Genomic DNA, 15,249 nt, shown 5'->3' on the forward strand with positions numbered 1-15,249 from the left:
TGCTGTGAGTGCTTTTCTTATAATGCATACAAGAACAGAAGCAGGAATAGGGATGCAGAGTTTGGCAGATTTTCTTGTCTGATAACCCACCTTAGTAATCTGGCCATTAATCGTTAACAAGCCTCAAATCAAAGACGTGACCTATTAAAATATCAGTTATAGAGCAAGTAGTTCTGGTTCTGAAATCTGATTGCTTGGATTGCATGTTTGAAGCCATTGTACAGTACTTCATATACACATGCTTATGAGTGCACACATCAACTAAATTCTGTAGTAATGAGCTGAGAAACCCATGTTTGAACCATGGGAAGTAGGACTGATATGTGTGACATGTGAATTAAATGGCCTGGAACAGTATCATCATTTCTTCTTTGTTATGTACGTCCATGTGTGATGTCCTCACACTGCCATGCAGCACACTTTGTCTTGGAGAACATGGACCAAATAGTTGTCTCTCTTATTGCTTGAGGATGTTTGCTTGTGATATATTGTTGTGGTTGTGTTGTCATTTCTTGAAAGTGGTCCTGAGCACTATTTTTTTTTTTTTTTTTCTTCAGCTATGCGCCTCATTTTGTAGTAAGCCTATCAAGGAAAACCAGTTGCCTATTGCACTATAATGCGTACAATTCAATAACATTTTTCAGCTTGAACGATAAACCCATCTGTTCAAATTGAAACTGGTGGGATTTTTTTAATTTTTTTATGCAAAATGTAGCAAACTTTTTTTTTTTTTTTTTAATCTGTTAGCATTGGTCAAACTGTTATTTCAATCATTTACATGCCAAATAAGGAACAGTGTCTCAGTGTCTGCAATTATTCCTCGTTTTTTTGTGAAGCCAATGTAGCTAACAAATAATGGATCTTATACCCCACCGATTAGCATCATGAATACTTAAAGCTCTATACTCCGGCCTCCGACAGTGCTGAGTTGTTTTCTCAGACTTGCTTATGTGGTTTCTGACACTGCATGACATGCTGCTAAAAACAGCAGTGGAATGCATCTTGAAGCCTGGGCTTTGTAATTTTGCCCCTTTTTTTATGGGCTATGCAATAGAACATTTGGTAGGTTGTGATTGGTTGTGGACAGAATTATAAGGCTGATTTTTCAGTGAATTTTTGAACTTTGAAGTCATGGGCTGTATCTGGTCGTGGGCTGTATCTGGTCAATGTGCAAACTTTGTGTACCTTTTCTGCTCATTGGCTGTGGATGTGTACCTACCTATTATGCAGTGCAAAGTGCATACGGATTGCAGGAGAGGTTTGGGTCAAACTAGGTGCCGAAAGGGGTTAAAGGGTCAAATGGAGTAGTATTACATAATATTGCTCATCGCTTTAATTCAGGTTGGGCAGGTTAGTCTTGTATCAGCCTATGTTGCATTGATTGGTTTGTGTGGGTTTCCCCCAAAAAATTCTCTTAGTAGGCTTTGAAGTTTGGTTGCCATGGTGACTCCATGTTTGGCCTAATTGTGGATGTAACCTCTGAATGAGAGTGTGCAAGAATGTGTGAACAGTGTGGGAAACTAGATTCAGAGAAATTGATTGCTTGTCGGCCCAACTATGTCAGTCTTCCACACAGATATTAACAATATTTTCTCGAATAGACGGTACTGATGGAAATGCCACCTAATGCAGCGTACATCTACGTGTTTCAAGATGAGACGCACCATATGTCAAAAGGAAAAGCCCAAAAAAGAAAGTCAGTAGTGGGAAAATGGTATCATACAAATAGATATCGTCTACTCCTGAATAAGCTTGTGCCATATACTACAAATAATTAGCGCAATATTTGGTAGTTAAAAAAATCGCAGTCATCGATAGAGTTTCAGACTGCAAGTGATTTCTGATGCAATGTCCTTGTGCTTTCCACATTTAAAACAAGGCATTGTTTGTCGTTACAGCATCACTTACTAATTCAGCTAACAACCGGCACGGTTAATCTGTGCAGAAAATACAGCATGTTGGCCGTAGATGAGGATCTGAGGAATTTCTTGTCCAGATCAGAGTTAACTGAGCTGCTCTATGCTAACTTTGTCATCTTAGCAGGTTCTTTTATTGCAGCAAGTCACTTTGAGGCGAGCTGACGTTTCAAAGGACGTTGGCATTCATTTTTGATTCCATTCGTGTAAAGTAAATTAACAGTAATCTGTGCGATAAACCTATCATTACAGTTTGTAGCACAGAGAAATAACATGGGCAGTTTCAAACCTCCCTCTCTCTGGAAAACTGATTACTGGTGCCACACACTTCTGAAACGTGAAGCCCAGTTTCTCAGCATGTTTTTGAAGTTGTTTAGTGGTTAATTTGTCCTCTACAATTCTCTCTCAGTTCTTTTACCAAAACGGCGATTGTCACCTTTTACACATCACCATCGACAATATCCAGTTACATCGCACTGTTGCCCAGACCTAGCCCAAAATCTCAAACAACTTCCAATGGGAAGTAATAAGACTGAATTAGGCTAAATAGAAATTAACTTAAGCTTGTCAATGTTGCCACTTTTCTTTTCTGATATTGAAACCTTGAGTGTCAACTGATATTTATCCAATATTCAGTTCTTTAAAAACCCACTAAGATCTAAAATTCAGTATTTTTAACCAAAGAACTTCACCTAAGCTGAGCACCTAAAAGTAGGCCGTCATACTCGCGCTCTACTACCCTATAGGAAGAAATTCACAGCTAACATCACACTGTGAGTGAGTGTTGTGTCAGGCTAGGCTTGTTATTGGATTGGATCTTTTTTTTTTTCTTTTTTTTCTTTTTTTTTTTTTAAACCATCTGATATTTGATCAAGCATTATCTGCTGACATCAGCCTGAAGCTACCTCTATATTAATTAGGGATGTAGTGAGTGAATGATAAAAATGTATAGGAAATCAATAATTAACAGTTTGAAAAAAAACAGTTTGAAGACATTTGAGAAACCAGCTAAGGATGCACTGATATCGACATTCTAGACAGATGCTAGTTTCCGATATTTTGTGTGTGCAAATCTGTCAATCAATGCCAATACATTTATAAAATGCAGAAACTAGGACAAAATCCACCTGGATTAAGATTTTAAATGTAATGAAAAATATAATGATTTTTTCCGTATGATTTAGGAATGTAGTAAAATCAATAAAATTCAGGCAATGAAGTACTCCAGCGTCCCCTAAAACATTCTGCTCTTCCTCATTCTGTAGTTCATCAGTATAATAAACATGCGTGCTTCAGTAAGGGAAACACGTTTGTCAAGCTAAATTCTTGTAGGCTTTCCACAGTCATGGAATGTAAGCTGGGGTTTAAGTGCCATGTAAATTATTGTGATTAACTGAATAAATAATAAGTAATTCTTTTTTTAACTACATTTTTGGCTAAATTGGTTGACTAGCTATGTTGCTTCCAAGCTGTCAATACTTTGCTCCCAACTGATGACAGAAACAGCTTGAGCGTAAATAAACTGCGGTCTTCATAAGTTTATAACACGAGTCAGAGGTTAGAATGTTTGTTGTTTTTATGTGGGTCATGGTGTATTTAATGTGTTTTCTGTTTATGTACATGTAATTGCAGTCAGTTTATTATGTAATAATTGTGATGGCCTTGTCAACAGTAGCACTCAGTTGTCACACCAGGCACCAGGCTTTAGAGATGGAGATTTGGCTCATTTAGTCTATTCCCATCTATGTGGTTTGAGCCAGCCTTCGGTCTTAATTGTCCAGTGTGGCCTAAAGTTTCCTGCTGCTCTTGATTGCTGTCTAGCTTGCTGGCCTGTTTTCAAGCTGTATGCATTTCTGAGAATAAATATGAGCGTGTTGTTGTTGTTGTTGTTGTTGTTGTTTGTTTTTTTGTTAATTAAATGACAGTATTTGACAGTTGCAGCCCTTGCAGACGCACAGTATCTTACAAAACCTTTAGCTTGTATAATTAACAAGTGGCAAATGTAAAATCTAAAATTAGTGTACCTTTACTTCTATGATTGCCTTTTTGCTCTGTCATGCAGGACCCACATTTGTGTATACTTTTGACAGTGTTGGGTTTTCTTAATATAGCAACTCAGCTTTCAGAAGCTACTCGGCCACAAAGGCTAGTAGGCTGTTTTGAAAATGAAATCGTCCTGCTTAACTGCTGTACCTGACACAGTAAGCTAACAGTTCAGTATAAATGTGATCAGAGAGCCAAGCTGCTAATTGTATGACATTTCCCTTTTGATCGCTGCCCGTGCCTAAGTTTGTCCACTTAAAATGTGAATGAGTAGACATCCATTGGGAATATCATGGTGATGTTTTTTTCTCTTTTTTTCTTTCTCTTATATCCTCAGTCATTGCCCGCTGATTGAGCGTGTGTGATCTCCCGGCCGTCCTGCCTGAGAACTACTGACATTTCTCTGTGCCTGGTGAGAGCAGCTCCTCTGCTGAGTGCTGCTGGGGATGATGAGTGCACTCAGATAGAGAGGGGAAGGACTCTACACACGAGAGCTAAAAATGTAAGTCAAGCACACGATTTGTTCTTTTATTTTCCAACCCTCCTTTGGGACCCTGTCAAGTCTCGTCCTGTGTAAATGTTCTTACTAGCGCTCGTAGCACAATGAAGCTGGAGACAAAAGCTGTTCTTGCTCAGGTTACGTAGGGTGTAACTATGCAACAGTTAATTATGGCAGCTGTAGATGAGAACAGGTGTAACAAGTTGTCCTTTAAATTGGCCTCCACCTGTGTTGTTTGCTGGCAGTAATTTCTATTAGTTGAGTATGTTGAGCTACTTCTTTCAGCCTTCTTTTCTATATGGTGTATATCGATAGAGTCCACTCTTAAGGCTTTATGAAGCTTAAGTCTCTCTCATTTTGTTTTGTATTTACGTATAATTACATACTGTTAGAGCTGACATTTGACATCCTTTTAGTGAAATGAGTTACGCTTTGTAATGTCCAGTAGAACTACATGATGTTGCACATGTTTCATCTGTCCTTTTCTTTAATCTTGGAATTTTTTTTTTAAAAAACTGTGATGCTTCAAGTCCTATTTGAAAAGAGACTGATGCACGTGAGGAGACTTTTTGAATTAGACAGACTTGGGTGCAATAGAAGCCACGAGTAACCTTTTTGCCTGCAGCCATCCATGAATTACCCTGCAGCTTACTTTTTTCCCTTTTTCTTTCTTTGCGCTAATTAAAACTTGGTGCCGCCCCAGGTTAATTCTGCTGTTTCAGGCACTAGTGATGGTTTGGAACTGAGCTTAGCAGTGCTTTTTAGGTGTGTGAGGTAGGAATGTGAATTCAGTAATACTGCAAAAACATGTTGTTATATTTTAGGTAGGGCTGACTGATTTTGTTATGAAGAAATATTAATTTGAAAGAGTGCTGTTTTCAAATTGCAAGTAGCAATTGAAACTATATCCTACGCCATTCACTGTCGTCTCATAAGCGGAGAAATTTAAGCTGAGCTTGCAGGCTAGCAGTCTGGCACGCTACATTCAGTGTTCACACCACAAAAATTGGTATATATAAAATATTGGTATTTTTATCTTTTTGGTCCTTAAAAAGGCCTGTAGAAAGTAATCGCAGAATTGGTATTTTGGTTGTTGTCTACAAAAACTTTTGATACACAGTACGCATCAAAATATTTTTTTTGGAGGTTTGATAAATTGGAACAGACAAAAAGGAACCAGTAGTTCCACATTTAAAGGAACATATGAGTGTCAGCAGATAATATTTAACCACAGGCTTCTACACTCTAGTACCTGCATTTTATTAATCTTGCGCTGCAGAAGTTTACATTTTTTGTAATAGAGTTTCTAGTCAGTGTTGGGGACTTGGGGCAGTCCAGCCTCCGCCCCCAAGTCCCATATGTGGGGTTACATTACAACTAATTAATTCCAAGTTAGGTTTTAGAGCTAAATTTATTCTGTTCTCTGATGCAAAAAGGGTAATAAAGTCAAAAAGATTAAAAAGCTTTCTTGCAAAAATGAAGATAAAATGAAAAATCAAACTTTAGCCGATGGATTCTTTTTGAAGGAGATGAAAATGTTCCTTTCTTCGTTTATTAAGCCTCAGTGACAGGATGGCTCCCCAACAGCCACACATGCAAAGATACAATATAAAACATTCTTTTTTGTATTCTGTTTGGGGTTAGCTCATTACCCCTCCCAGGGGTGATTTCATCGCCCCTCCTTTCTATATGTCCTTGAACATATTTTTAGTCCCTATTATGTCTGAATTTGTGTGTGTGTGTGTGTATGTGTGTGTGTGTGTGTGTGTGTATATATATATATATATATATATATATATATATATATATATATATATATATATATATATATATATATATATATATATTATGTATGTGTGTGTGTGTGTGTGTGTGTGTATATATAATGTGTGTGTGTGTGTATATGTGTGTATATAAAATAAAAAATATTCATTCTCCATATTGGGCCATCTTGACCTCGAGCTGGGCACCTTCCTCATTATTTAAGAGTTATGGCCTGTTCCTACTCACTCCTTATCCTTATCTTCATTAAAGGCTAGCTTCCTCATTGAAGGCTAGCTTGTTTTCACTGAGCAGGCAGTATTTCCTAGGACAGGTGTTCGCTTATCTATCAAGGCCCCTGTCATGTAAAGCCCTTTCTCTCTGTGCCCGGAGCGGAAATTTTCTCCATATATGGAAACGTTAGGCCTGTTCTTCCGCTGAATAGACTTTTCTGCCTCAGTTATTTTAAAATAATTTCTAAGTAAATAATTATTACAAAACTTTTATTAATGATGACTCAAGGACATATTTCACCAGAAACCCCAACATCAGTATCAGAGGTTTCTCTCTCAGATGAGCTAATGGGCTAACCGGTACAGCAGCTGATGCTGATTACTTAGTTATGGGGTTCTGCACGATATTTGTCTTCAGTGGGTGACATACTGCCATGTTAGTTTGTCGATGTAGCATTGCTTACATACTTACCCTCTGGAGTGAATATGGCAGTACTGTTTAGCCATGTTGTCACTTTTAGCTACGTTTACACAGCAGGTAAAAATGGCCCGAATCTGATTTCCTCACCAAATTCAGTTTTTTTTGTTTGGCTGTTCACATCATCTTTTAAATGTGATCTGTTTGCAACATAAGTCTGAACAGATCAGCTCCTAAACCGACTCGCATGTGCAAAAAAAAAAAACAATACTTCACGAGGCTCGTCCGGAGGTAAACGATCATGACGGCCAGTGAACGCCTGTCACTCCTTGAGCTTTCAGTTTCGCCAGCATCACAGGGGCGATTATGAAGTTCCAGTGGTTGACAGCTGGGCTCATCACACAGAATGTGTTTGAGATGGCCATAAAAAGGGCACGTTATTCGGCCACGGCCACTTCTTTGGATCGTCAAATTCTTTAAACGCTGGAGCCTCGGTCTCCTCCAGCCGTGCTTGGCCATTTCGTTCGAAACCTTTTCGAACACAGAGCAGCTGCGATATGTCTTCTCTCTCTCTCTTTTTTTTTTTTTTGCATTGCTGCAGATCTGATACGGGTTGAATTTCAGTACCACATGTAAAAGCATCTCAAATCGGAATGGAAAATGTCATTCATTGCTGTTCACACTGATACACAAATGACACATCTGTGTCACATATGAAGAAAAAGATCTGATTTGGGCCACTTTTCACTGCTGTGTAAACATAGCCATAGAGGCAGCATGTTGTTTGAGCACAGAATTCGAAACAACACCCTGAATGTTTCAGAGCCGGAATAATGTTTTGTGATCTGATTTTCATGTGTAAGAAAGGCATATGTACTATAGGGCACGTGAATGGGTCATGTTACTGTGAAGATGCTGAGCTGATGGCACATAGCAGTAAAAATGGAAATGCACTTAATAAAGCCCTGATCTCATTCCACAGAGGGCAAGCATGTGGATTTGATAAAAGCAGTCCATGACTAGTCTTTTAACTTTTAGGTTTAAACTTTAGGGAAGGTATGCAAACACTGTCAAATCTAGGTTAGGCCTACTACCCTGCTAAAAATGAGGTACTGTCAATGTGATTATTAAATGCAGTTAGTAATTAAATTTACATTTTTTTTTTTGTTGTTCTTGTTGTTGCAGCACGCTGCATAGAAATGCCTGTGGTTTCTCAGAACACTGACAGTACCGTCCAGGGGAATATGAGATTAGGCTGTGGACTCACATTTATATATAATGAAAATTTCAGAGATTTGTTGTTGCGCTCATTTGGTAATTGCACTTTTGCCTGTTTGTAATTCATGATTAACTAAAGGCAAAAACAGAAATGGTGATTCAAGCTGATTTTATTGTGTAGCCTCAGTCTAGGTGTGCTTGGTAAGAATCCCGCTTTCTTTAAGGTGTCAGTGCAAATGTATACTTCCACAAATTACTCTCTCTTCTTTTGTTTTTCAAGAAAGTTTTTGCCTTTTTTGTAAGTATATACAATGTAATGAATCACACATAATGCAGCATTTGCAAAGGTATTGGAATGTTAAAGGCATAGTGTTGGCGCTTCTCCTTAGACAAGTGTGTTCAGTTTTTGCTATCCAGCATCAGTAAGCACAGTTGATTCAGCGATTGACATTTGCAGTCCTTTTACCAAAGTTTACAGATTCAAGTTAGAGTATTGCTGGATAGAGGTAATTGCCTTCAAAAGAGGAAGTTGCATTTAGCTACTGGGTAGCATGTCTGCTTTGGTTGAAGGCCTGTACAGCATTAGCCTGAGCAGGTTAGATATAAAACCTTCTTCTGCAGGCTTTTTTGCATTACAGTTTAGTATTCTAGACTCTTCATATTGGAGCTCTGTACCTGGTTGCATAAAACACCTTAAGTTGAATTTGTTAAGTTGTACAGAAAACTTAGGCGGTACCTATGAAATTATTTGTGATACAGAGAATCCTACACAGTAAAACCATATTCAGGGGTCTCAGATTTGACTGTTGCTTAATGTATAAAGCTAGCAACTTGGATGACTACCTCAACCACCGTAGCATTAGCTGGTAGATACCGTTTATGTTTTTGCGATTCCTACGGCAGGAGTCCTACCAAAACTGAGTGTTATAGTGCTTGTGTATAAAATATATATAAGTAAATATTTATTTCTACTGTAATAACGTGTGCTCAGACTGAACATTGTGAACTTTGATAGCCTACACAACAGCAGCCCTGAAGTCAAGGATTCCCCCACCCACCCCATAAAAATGAAAGCTTGTTACACCCAAGATTTTTGCCTTATTTCTTTGAACACTGCATTTACTGCATGTACTGCTTTTTTTTTTTTTTTTTTTTTTTTTTTTTTTTTTTTTTTGGTCCATCAGACTGAAGCGTTGTTGTTGTTTCTTTGTTTGTTTGTTTTTGTTATTGTGGTTTTTGTTTTGTTTTTTAATTGATGAAAGTAGGGTAGTATCTGTACCGATACTGGTGTCCAGTGTGGATTCTCAAAGGACCTACCACAGTATCTTGTGGCATGGGACTTGTTTTCAGCGTTGCATGCAGGAGCAGGCTGGAAACCACACAGCCATTAATATCTAAATAGCTGGCAACACAAGTGAGTATGCCTCACTGTGAACATGCCCAAATTGTGCCCAATTGTGTTGTCGTACCTCCCTGGTATCATGTGACTTGTTAGAGTTACATGGTTCCAGATGTGAATGGGGAGCAGGGCTGTTAAATTTGGTATTTTGGGTACAATTCGCTCATACTGGCCACTGGATATTCAACATGGCACCTCATGGCAAAGAACTCTGAGGATGTGAGAAATAGAATTGTTGCTCTCCACAAAGATGGCCTAGGCGATAAGAAGACTCCTAACACCCTGAAACTGAGCTATAGCATGGTGGCCAAGGTCTTACAGTGGTTTTCCAGAACAGGTTGCACTTGGAACAGGCCTCGCCAGGATTGACCGAAGAAGTTGAGTCTACTTGTTCAGCATCATATCCAGAGGTTGGCTTCAAGAAATAGAAGTATGAGTGCTGCCAGCTTTGCTGCAGAGGTTGAAGAAGTGGGAGGTCAGCCTGTCAGTGCTCAGACCATACGTTTGCGTGGCTGTCATCCCAGAAGGTAGCCTCTTCTGAAGCTGACACACAAGAAAGCCCGCAAACAAGTTTGCTGAAGACGAGAACATGGAACATGTTCAAGAACATGGATTACTGGAACCATGTTGTGTGGTCTGACGAGACCAAGATAATCTTGTTTGACTCAGATGGTGTCCAGCATGTGTGGCAGCGCCACATCACACAAAATAATGATCACACAAAATATTGACACACTGAAGACAATTTGGACATGCTCGCTGTGAACTGTGGGCGAGTCGGATTCGAGGCCCCCCGTCAACCGCGGGTGAGTCGGATTCGAGGCCCCCCGTCAACCGCGGGTGAGTCGGATTCGAGGCCCCCCGTCAACCGCGGGTGAGTCGGAATCGAGGCCCCCGTCAACCGCGGGTGAGTCGGAATCGAGGCCCCCGTCAACCGCGGGTGAGTCGGAATCGAGGCCCCCGTCAACCGCGGGTGAGTCGGAATCGAGGCCCCCGTCAACCGCGGGTGAGTCGGAATCGAGGCCCCCGTCAACCGCGGGTGAGTCGGATTCGAGGCCCCCGTCAACCGCGGGTGAGTCGGATTCGAGGCCCCCGTCAACCGCGGGCGAGTCGGATTCGAGTCATGATTGTCAACAAATGACTTGAATCAGAGTTGCTGATTGTCTGTTTAATATATCTGACACAGACATATGTATAGATACAATTTTCGTTTGGTCTGGAGAAGTAGTGTATGTAAAGCTCAAAGTATTTATGTATGTATGTATGTAACTAAAAGAGGTTGAATTCTGATTTCTGCCAGTTTTGACATTGATTGGTTGCTGGATTGATAAGGATGGTGCAGGGATGTACAGTAGGCTTTGTTAGGGCCCTGGAGGGAGAGAGGAGGGTGAAGAGGGTGCCTACTGGTGATCCACTGTGCCAGTGTGTGACTGCTGTGTCATCCCATCACACACACATTCAGATGACAGATGGGAGGAGTAGTGCTCTCTGTGTGTGTGTGTGTGTGTGTGTGTGTGTGTGTGTGTGTGTGTGTGTGTGTGTGTGTGTTGGAGTTATGTTAGGAACAGATGGGAGGAAAGGAGAGTTTCTCTTTATTTCAGGAGGGGAATGAATGAAAAGGCTTTGTGTGTCTTATTTTTTTGTCTCTCATGTATGTCTTTCTCTTATTCATTAGCTCACCTTCACCTGCTTCTTTCCAATATCCCATTCCCACCCCTGGAGACTGTATATACACACACACACACACACACACACACACACACACACACACACACGCAGTAAATTGCTTGCCTCTGTTCTCCTCTAGCCAGGTCCTTGATGGCTCTGGCTGCTCAAATGCTCGGATGATTAATGGCTTCAGAAGTCTGAAGGCGCTTCCTTGCGCAGAGTTATTTTCTTCCTGTGCTTCCATTGCCTACTACCCCCCAACCCCCATTCCACTCTGTCCTCCATCTCTCTGCAAGACTCTGATTCCCCACCCTCCCCCCAAAAAAACGCCCCAAATGGCAGTGCCGGCATGGGTTGTCCTAGCCTCTCTTGAATGTCTCTGGGTCCAGGCTACCTCTTTGTCACTCTAGCAGCTGCTGTATTATCCCTGGGAGAAATGCGTATGGCACGTGGGCTGGGTGCAAGGCTTAAACTGTGCGTGTGCGTGTGTTTAAAAATAAGTAAAAAAAATGTTTTGAATGTCAAGTGAGAAACTATCAATGGGCACATTTGCTCAAACGTGGAGATTATTGCTGAACTAAAATTTAGTACCATTGTATTTTATAAATGTAACACTGTGTCAAGTGATGTATACCTTTTAAATTAGTGAACTTAATGAACCCTTAGTTAATATTTCAAAGTGTGTTTATATCAATGTGGCAATAGTGCACAGTTTGTCTTTACTAATGCTGAGGCTTCCCTTGGAATTATCGGATTTTGGGGGACAAGTAAGCGTCTTTCTTCTCAAATAGGCAGCTCTGATTTGTTTAGCAGTCTGAATATCAGCTGTTCTAGTCACAGTATTCCAACAAACAGTCCTCATTGATCAACTATAAGTGTTTTGAGGTGGCCTAGAGATGGCATTGGCTGTAACGAGGTCATTTAGGGTTAAGGTGAAAGGTCGGGGTCTCCTCCCCTCCAGTAGAGGCATTTACCAGGGGTGGTAATGTAATTAGGAGAACCCAGTTAGTTTTGCCTCCAGTTGTGCGTGTATGTATGGGTAAATGTGAGAGAGTCTGGCTGAGGTTTATTTGAGGAAGAGCCAGATGCAGGATACAAAAGACTTTTTTTTTTTTTTTCCATTTAGATTCTATCTGGTGGTGAAACACCAGCCTGGCTGTAATTCCCCATTCTCTACGGTTATCAGCCAGCAAAAAAATTTTTTTTTTAATTTTTATTTATTTTTTTTTTTTTATATATATTTTTTTTAAGTGTAGGTGACTTTTGTGAAAATGGTTAGATTTATTGTGGGTTGTCTTTTCAAAGAGATAAAAACCGATCAGTTTCACAGAATTAGGTCCTGTTCCAGTTTTGATTAATGTAATTATTAAGTAGTAGTATTGCTCAGCAATATTTCGTAATCCTGTGTTGGGTCGAACTGAGATTGGCTTGTTGTTGTGACCCTGCCAGTAAGCACAGGCACTTACAGTATAGAGGATTATCTGTTTAGTGAGATTAAATTTGTAGTCCCCCAGGGTACCACTTGTTCAATTTGTGGCTCTTATTCTCATGTACGCCCCCGTTGCTAATTACACCAGCATGTTCTTTGACTCTCACACTGCAGTTTGGTGGTCACTGTGGTAGTTCTTGGTCCTTCCCACCCCCTCTGGCTGCCCATTCCCCCTTCTGTCCTGGCGTTTGGGTGAGGTGCCGTGTGACCGGGTGGTCCTGTACACACTGAGTGAACCGCACCATCATGGAAGTAAGGAGAATTAGTTGTCGTCATGATGTGCGAAGTGTTTGTGTAGACAGATGGCAGCTTGATTACAAGGGGGAGGTGACAAGAGCTGTCTTCTGGGAGAGTCAGTCAGTCTTTCCCCCTCTCTCTGTCTCACTCTCCGTCCGTCTCGTTTGCTCGCTCGCTCGCGCTCTCTCTCTCTCTCTCTCTCTCTCTCTCTCTCTCTCTCTCTCTCTCTCTCTCTCTCTCTCTCTCTCTCTCTCTGATGAACACCTCAGTCTATAATTCAAACTATGATAATCTCTTGTGACATGGCAGTGATTGCTCTGATTTAATCACTCACTGTCTGCACACGAAGCCTTCGATGACATGGCTAGAGTGTCCGCACCCTGGAATGGCATAATTTGACGCGGGAACCATCGCCGTTTGTTTACCACGACAGCTTTAGAGTGTTGTAACCTTGGTTCACCACTGCATACGTCCAGCATAGCCAAAAGTTGCTCTTGTGGGCACGTTGACCAGTGTTTGTTTTGTATAATGTTCTTTGAGCCATGGGTGGCGTGCAAATCGGGTGTCCAATGAAAATTTACTGAGGTTTCGTCATGAGTAAGGAACTGCCTTGTGCCTTGTCCTCTAATTCACCCTACTGATCTCCTCCCTTTCTAGGTTCTCTCTCTCTCTCTCTCTCTCTCTCCCTCTCCCTCTCCCTCTCCCTCTCCCTCTCTCTCTCTCTCTCTCTCTCTCTCTCTCTCTCTCTCTCTCTCTCTCTCTCTCTCTCTCTGAATATATTAGGTTTTTTCTCTGGCCTCCGTACTGGGGGAAAAAAGCCGCAGCGTGGCTGCCTTTTGTGCCACCATAGTCTAGACGTGTATGTGAATGCGCGCAAAGCGGCTGTAGATAAGGGAGCCCTTGGTTTGGTGGGGGAGGCCTGCCGACCAGGCTGAAAGGAATTGGGGAGGGGAGGGGGAGGGCAAAATGGTAGCAGGGAAAGGAGGGGGTAGGGAGCTGAAGGTGTGTGTGTGGTGTTTGGACAGGGAGAGTGGGTGAGAGACAGGCAGGAAGGGAGGGAGGGCAGGCGGAGAGACCTCAAGCTATTGATGGGTGAAGAGAAGGGAGGGGTTGAGCGAGAGAGAGTGTGTGTGAGCGCCAGAGAGAGCGAGAGAGCAGAGGGAGGGGTGTATGTGTGGGCAGAGTCTGTTCTGAATGAGGAAGCGGCAGAGCCATTTTCACCGTTGAGTAAGAGCACGCTGCTTCATGTGTGCGTGAGAGAGGGAGAGTCAGAGAAAAGAAACTGCTTCTTCTGGATTTTTTTTAAACAGAACCTCAGCTAACGTGTATTCCTCTCCCCCTCTCTGTCTTCATCGGGTGTTTTTTTGAGCAAACGAAGCCTTGGTTGGGGAACACAATGGGGCAAACTGCCTGTGGCAACTGGGCCGTTGTGCTCCTGAGAGGGGGAGGGGGTAGAGAGCAGACCGGCGCACAGAGCTAGCACAGCTAGGTGGCCGCAGGCCTCTTCTGCCGCTCTCTCTCTCTTCTTTCCTCTCTAGCTCTTTCTCATTGAAGCTACTTGAGCTATAGGCTCTGTTTTTGGGAGGATTCTTTCAGGACCGAAGGCGTTCGCCCCCTCAGGATTATCGTGGACTTCCTGTGGATTAACATGTATTTGGCACAGTGGATTTTGGGACATGTTCATTGGAGCTGGAGATTTGAAAGCTAGTTCTTCTCATGTTTTGGGAGTAGAGCATTCCACACAAACTTTCTGCCTTCTCTTTTTTTTTGTTCCTTTTTGTCTTTCAGTTTCGTTTTCTGGTGACAGGAACTTATAAATGGATTACAAAATGCATTCCAAGTCTAACGATTTGCTGGATTTTCAGACACTGGATGCGCTTTTGGAAAAAATTGCACATTACTCAGCAGCTGTGAAAAGGTAACTTTTCTAACCGGTTCTTTTCACTTCTTAACTCCTTTTTCCTGCCTTCACAAATCTGGTTCCAAATTATTTGGTTATGGAAGTGTGCTTTTACAGCTCAAACATTGGTTCAGTATCCTTTGGCCTTTCTCACTCTGATGAACAGTGATCTGTTATTGCCGCTTTATCCTCTTCATATTGTATTTGCCTTAGTAGTAGTTTAAAACCAAAAGATTTCAAAACAGTGTTTTAAGAGTGGCATTGTTAGGAAAAGGCTAAAAAGCCCCGAATAGTCACCCTCCCACTGAGAGAGGGGGTGTGTGACTAAGCTGGGGGGAGGGGGGTGCTTTCAGAGGAAGAAGGGGGTGGCGTATTTGTTGTGGCAGCAGGCGAGGCTTTTGGAAACCTGTCCACACTCACCCGGCTTGAATAGAGTAGCCACTGAGAGAGTCAGCTTTCCTTACTGGT

The 15,249-nt window shown here is 41.6% G+C and overlaps 1 protein-coding gene across 5 annotated transcripts in view; it reads left to right on the plus strand.

Moving 5' to 3' along the window:
* brd4 (bromodomain containing 4) overlaps window positions 1–15,249 on the plus strand; it is a 53,874-nt gene that overhangs the window by 2,441 nt on the left and 36,184 nt on the right. For 2 of the 5 annotated variants that reach the window (XM_017701561.2, XM_037537312.1), the window contains exon 2: window positions 4,297–4,461. Coding sequence is in view for 3 of the 5 variants with exons in the window: in XM_037537307.1 (XP_037393204.1) it covers window positions 14,699–14,799 (101 nt within the window). In the remaining 2 variants the exon portion in view is untranslated. Of the gene's footprint in view, window positions 1–4,296; window positions 4,462–14,098; window positions 14,800–15,249 lie in introns of those variants that run through there. The other 3 variants (XM_017701559.2, XM_017701560.2, XM_037537307.1) reach the window with 2 other exon arrangements.

Source organism: Pygocentrus nattereri, chromosome 1 (genome assembly GCF_015220715.1).
Source record: "Pygocentrus nattereri isolate fPygNat1 chromosome 1, fPygNat1.pri, whole genome shotgun sequence".
NCBI classification, from domain to species: Eukaryota; Metazoa; Chordata; class Actinopteri; order Characiformes; family Serrasalmidae; genus Pygocentrus; species Pygocentrus nattereri.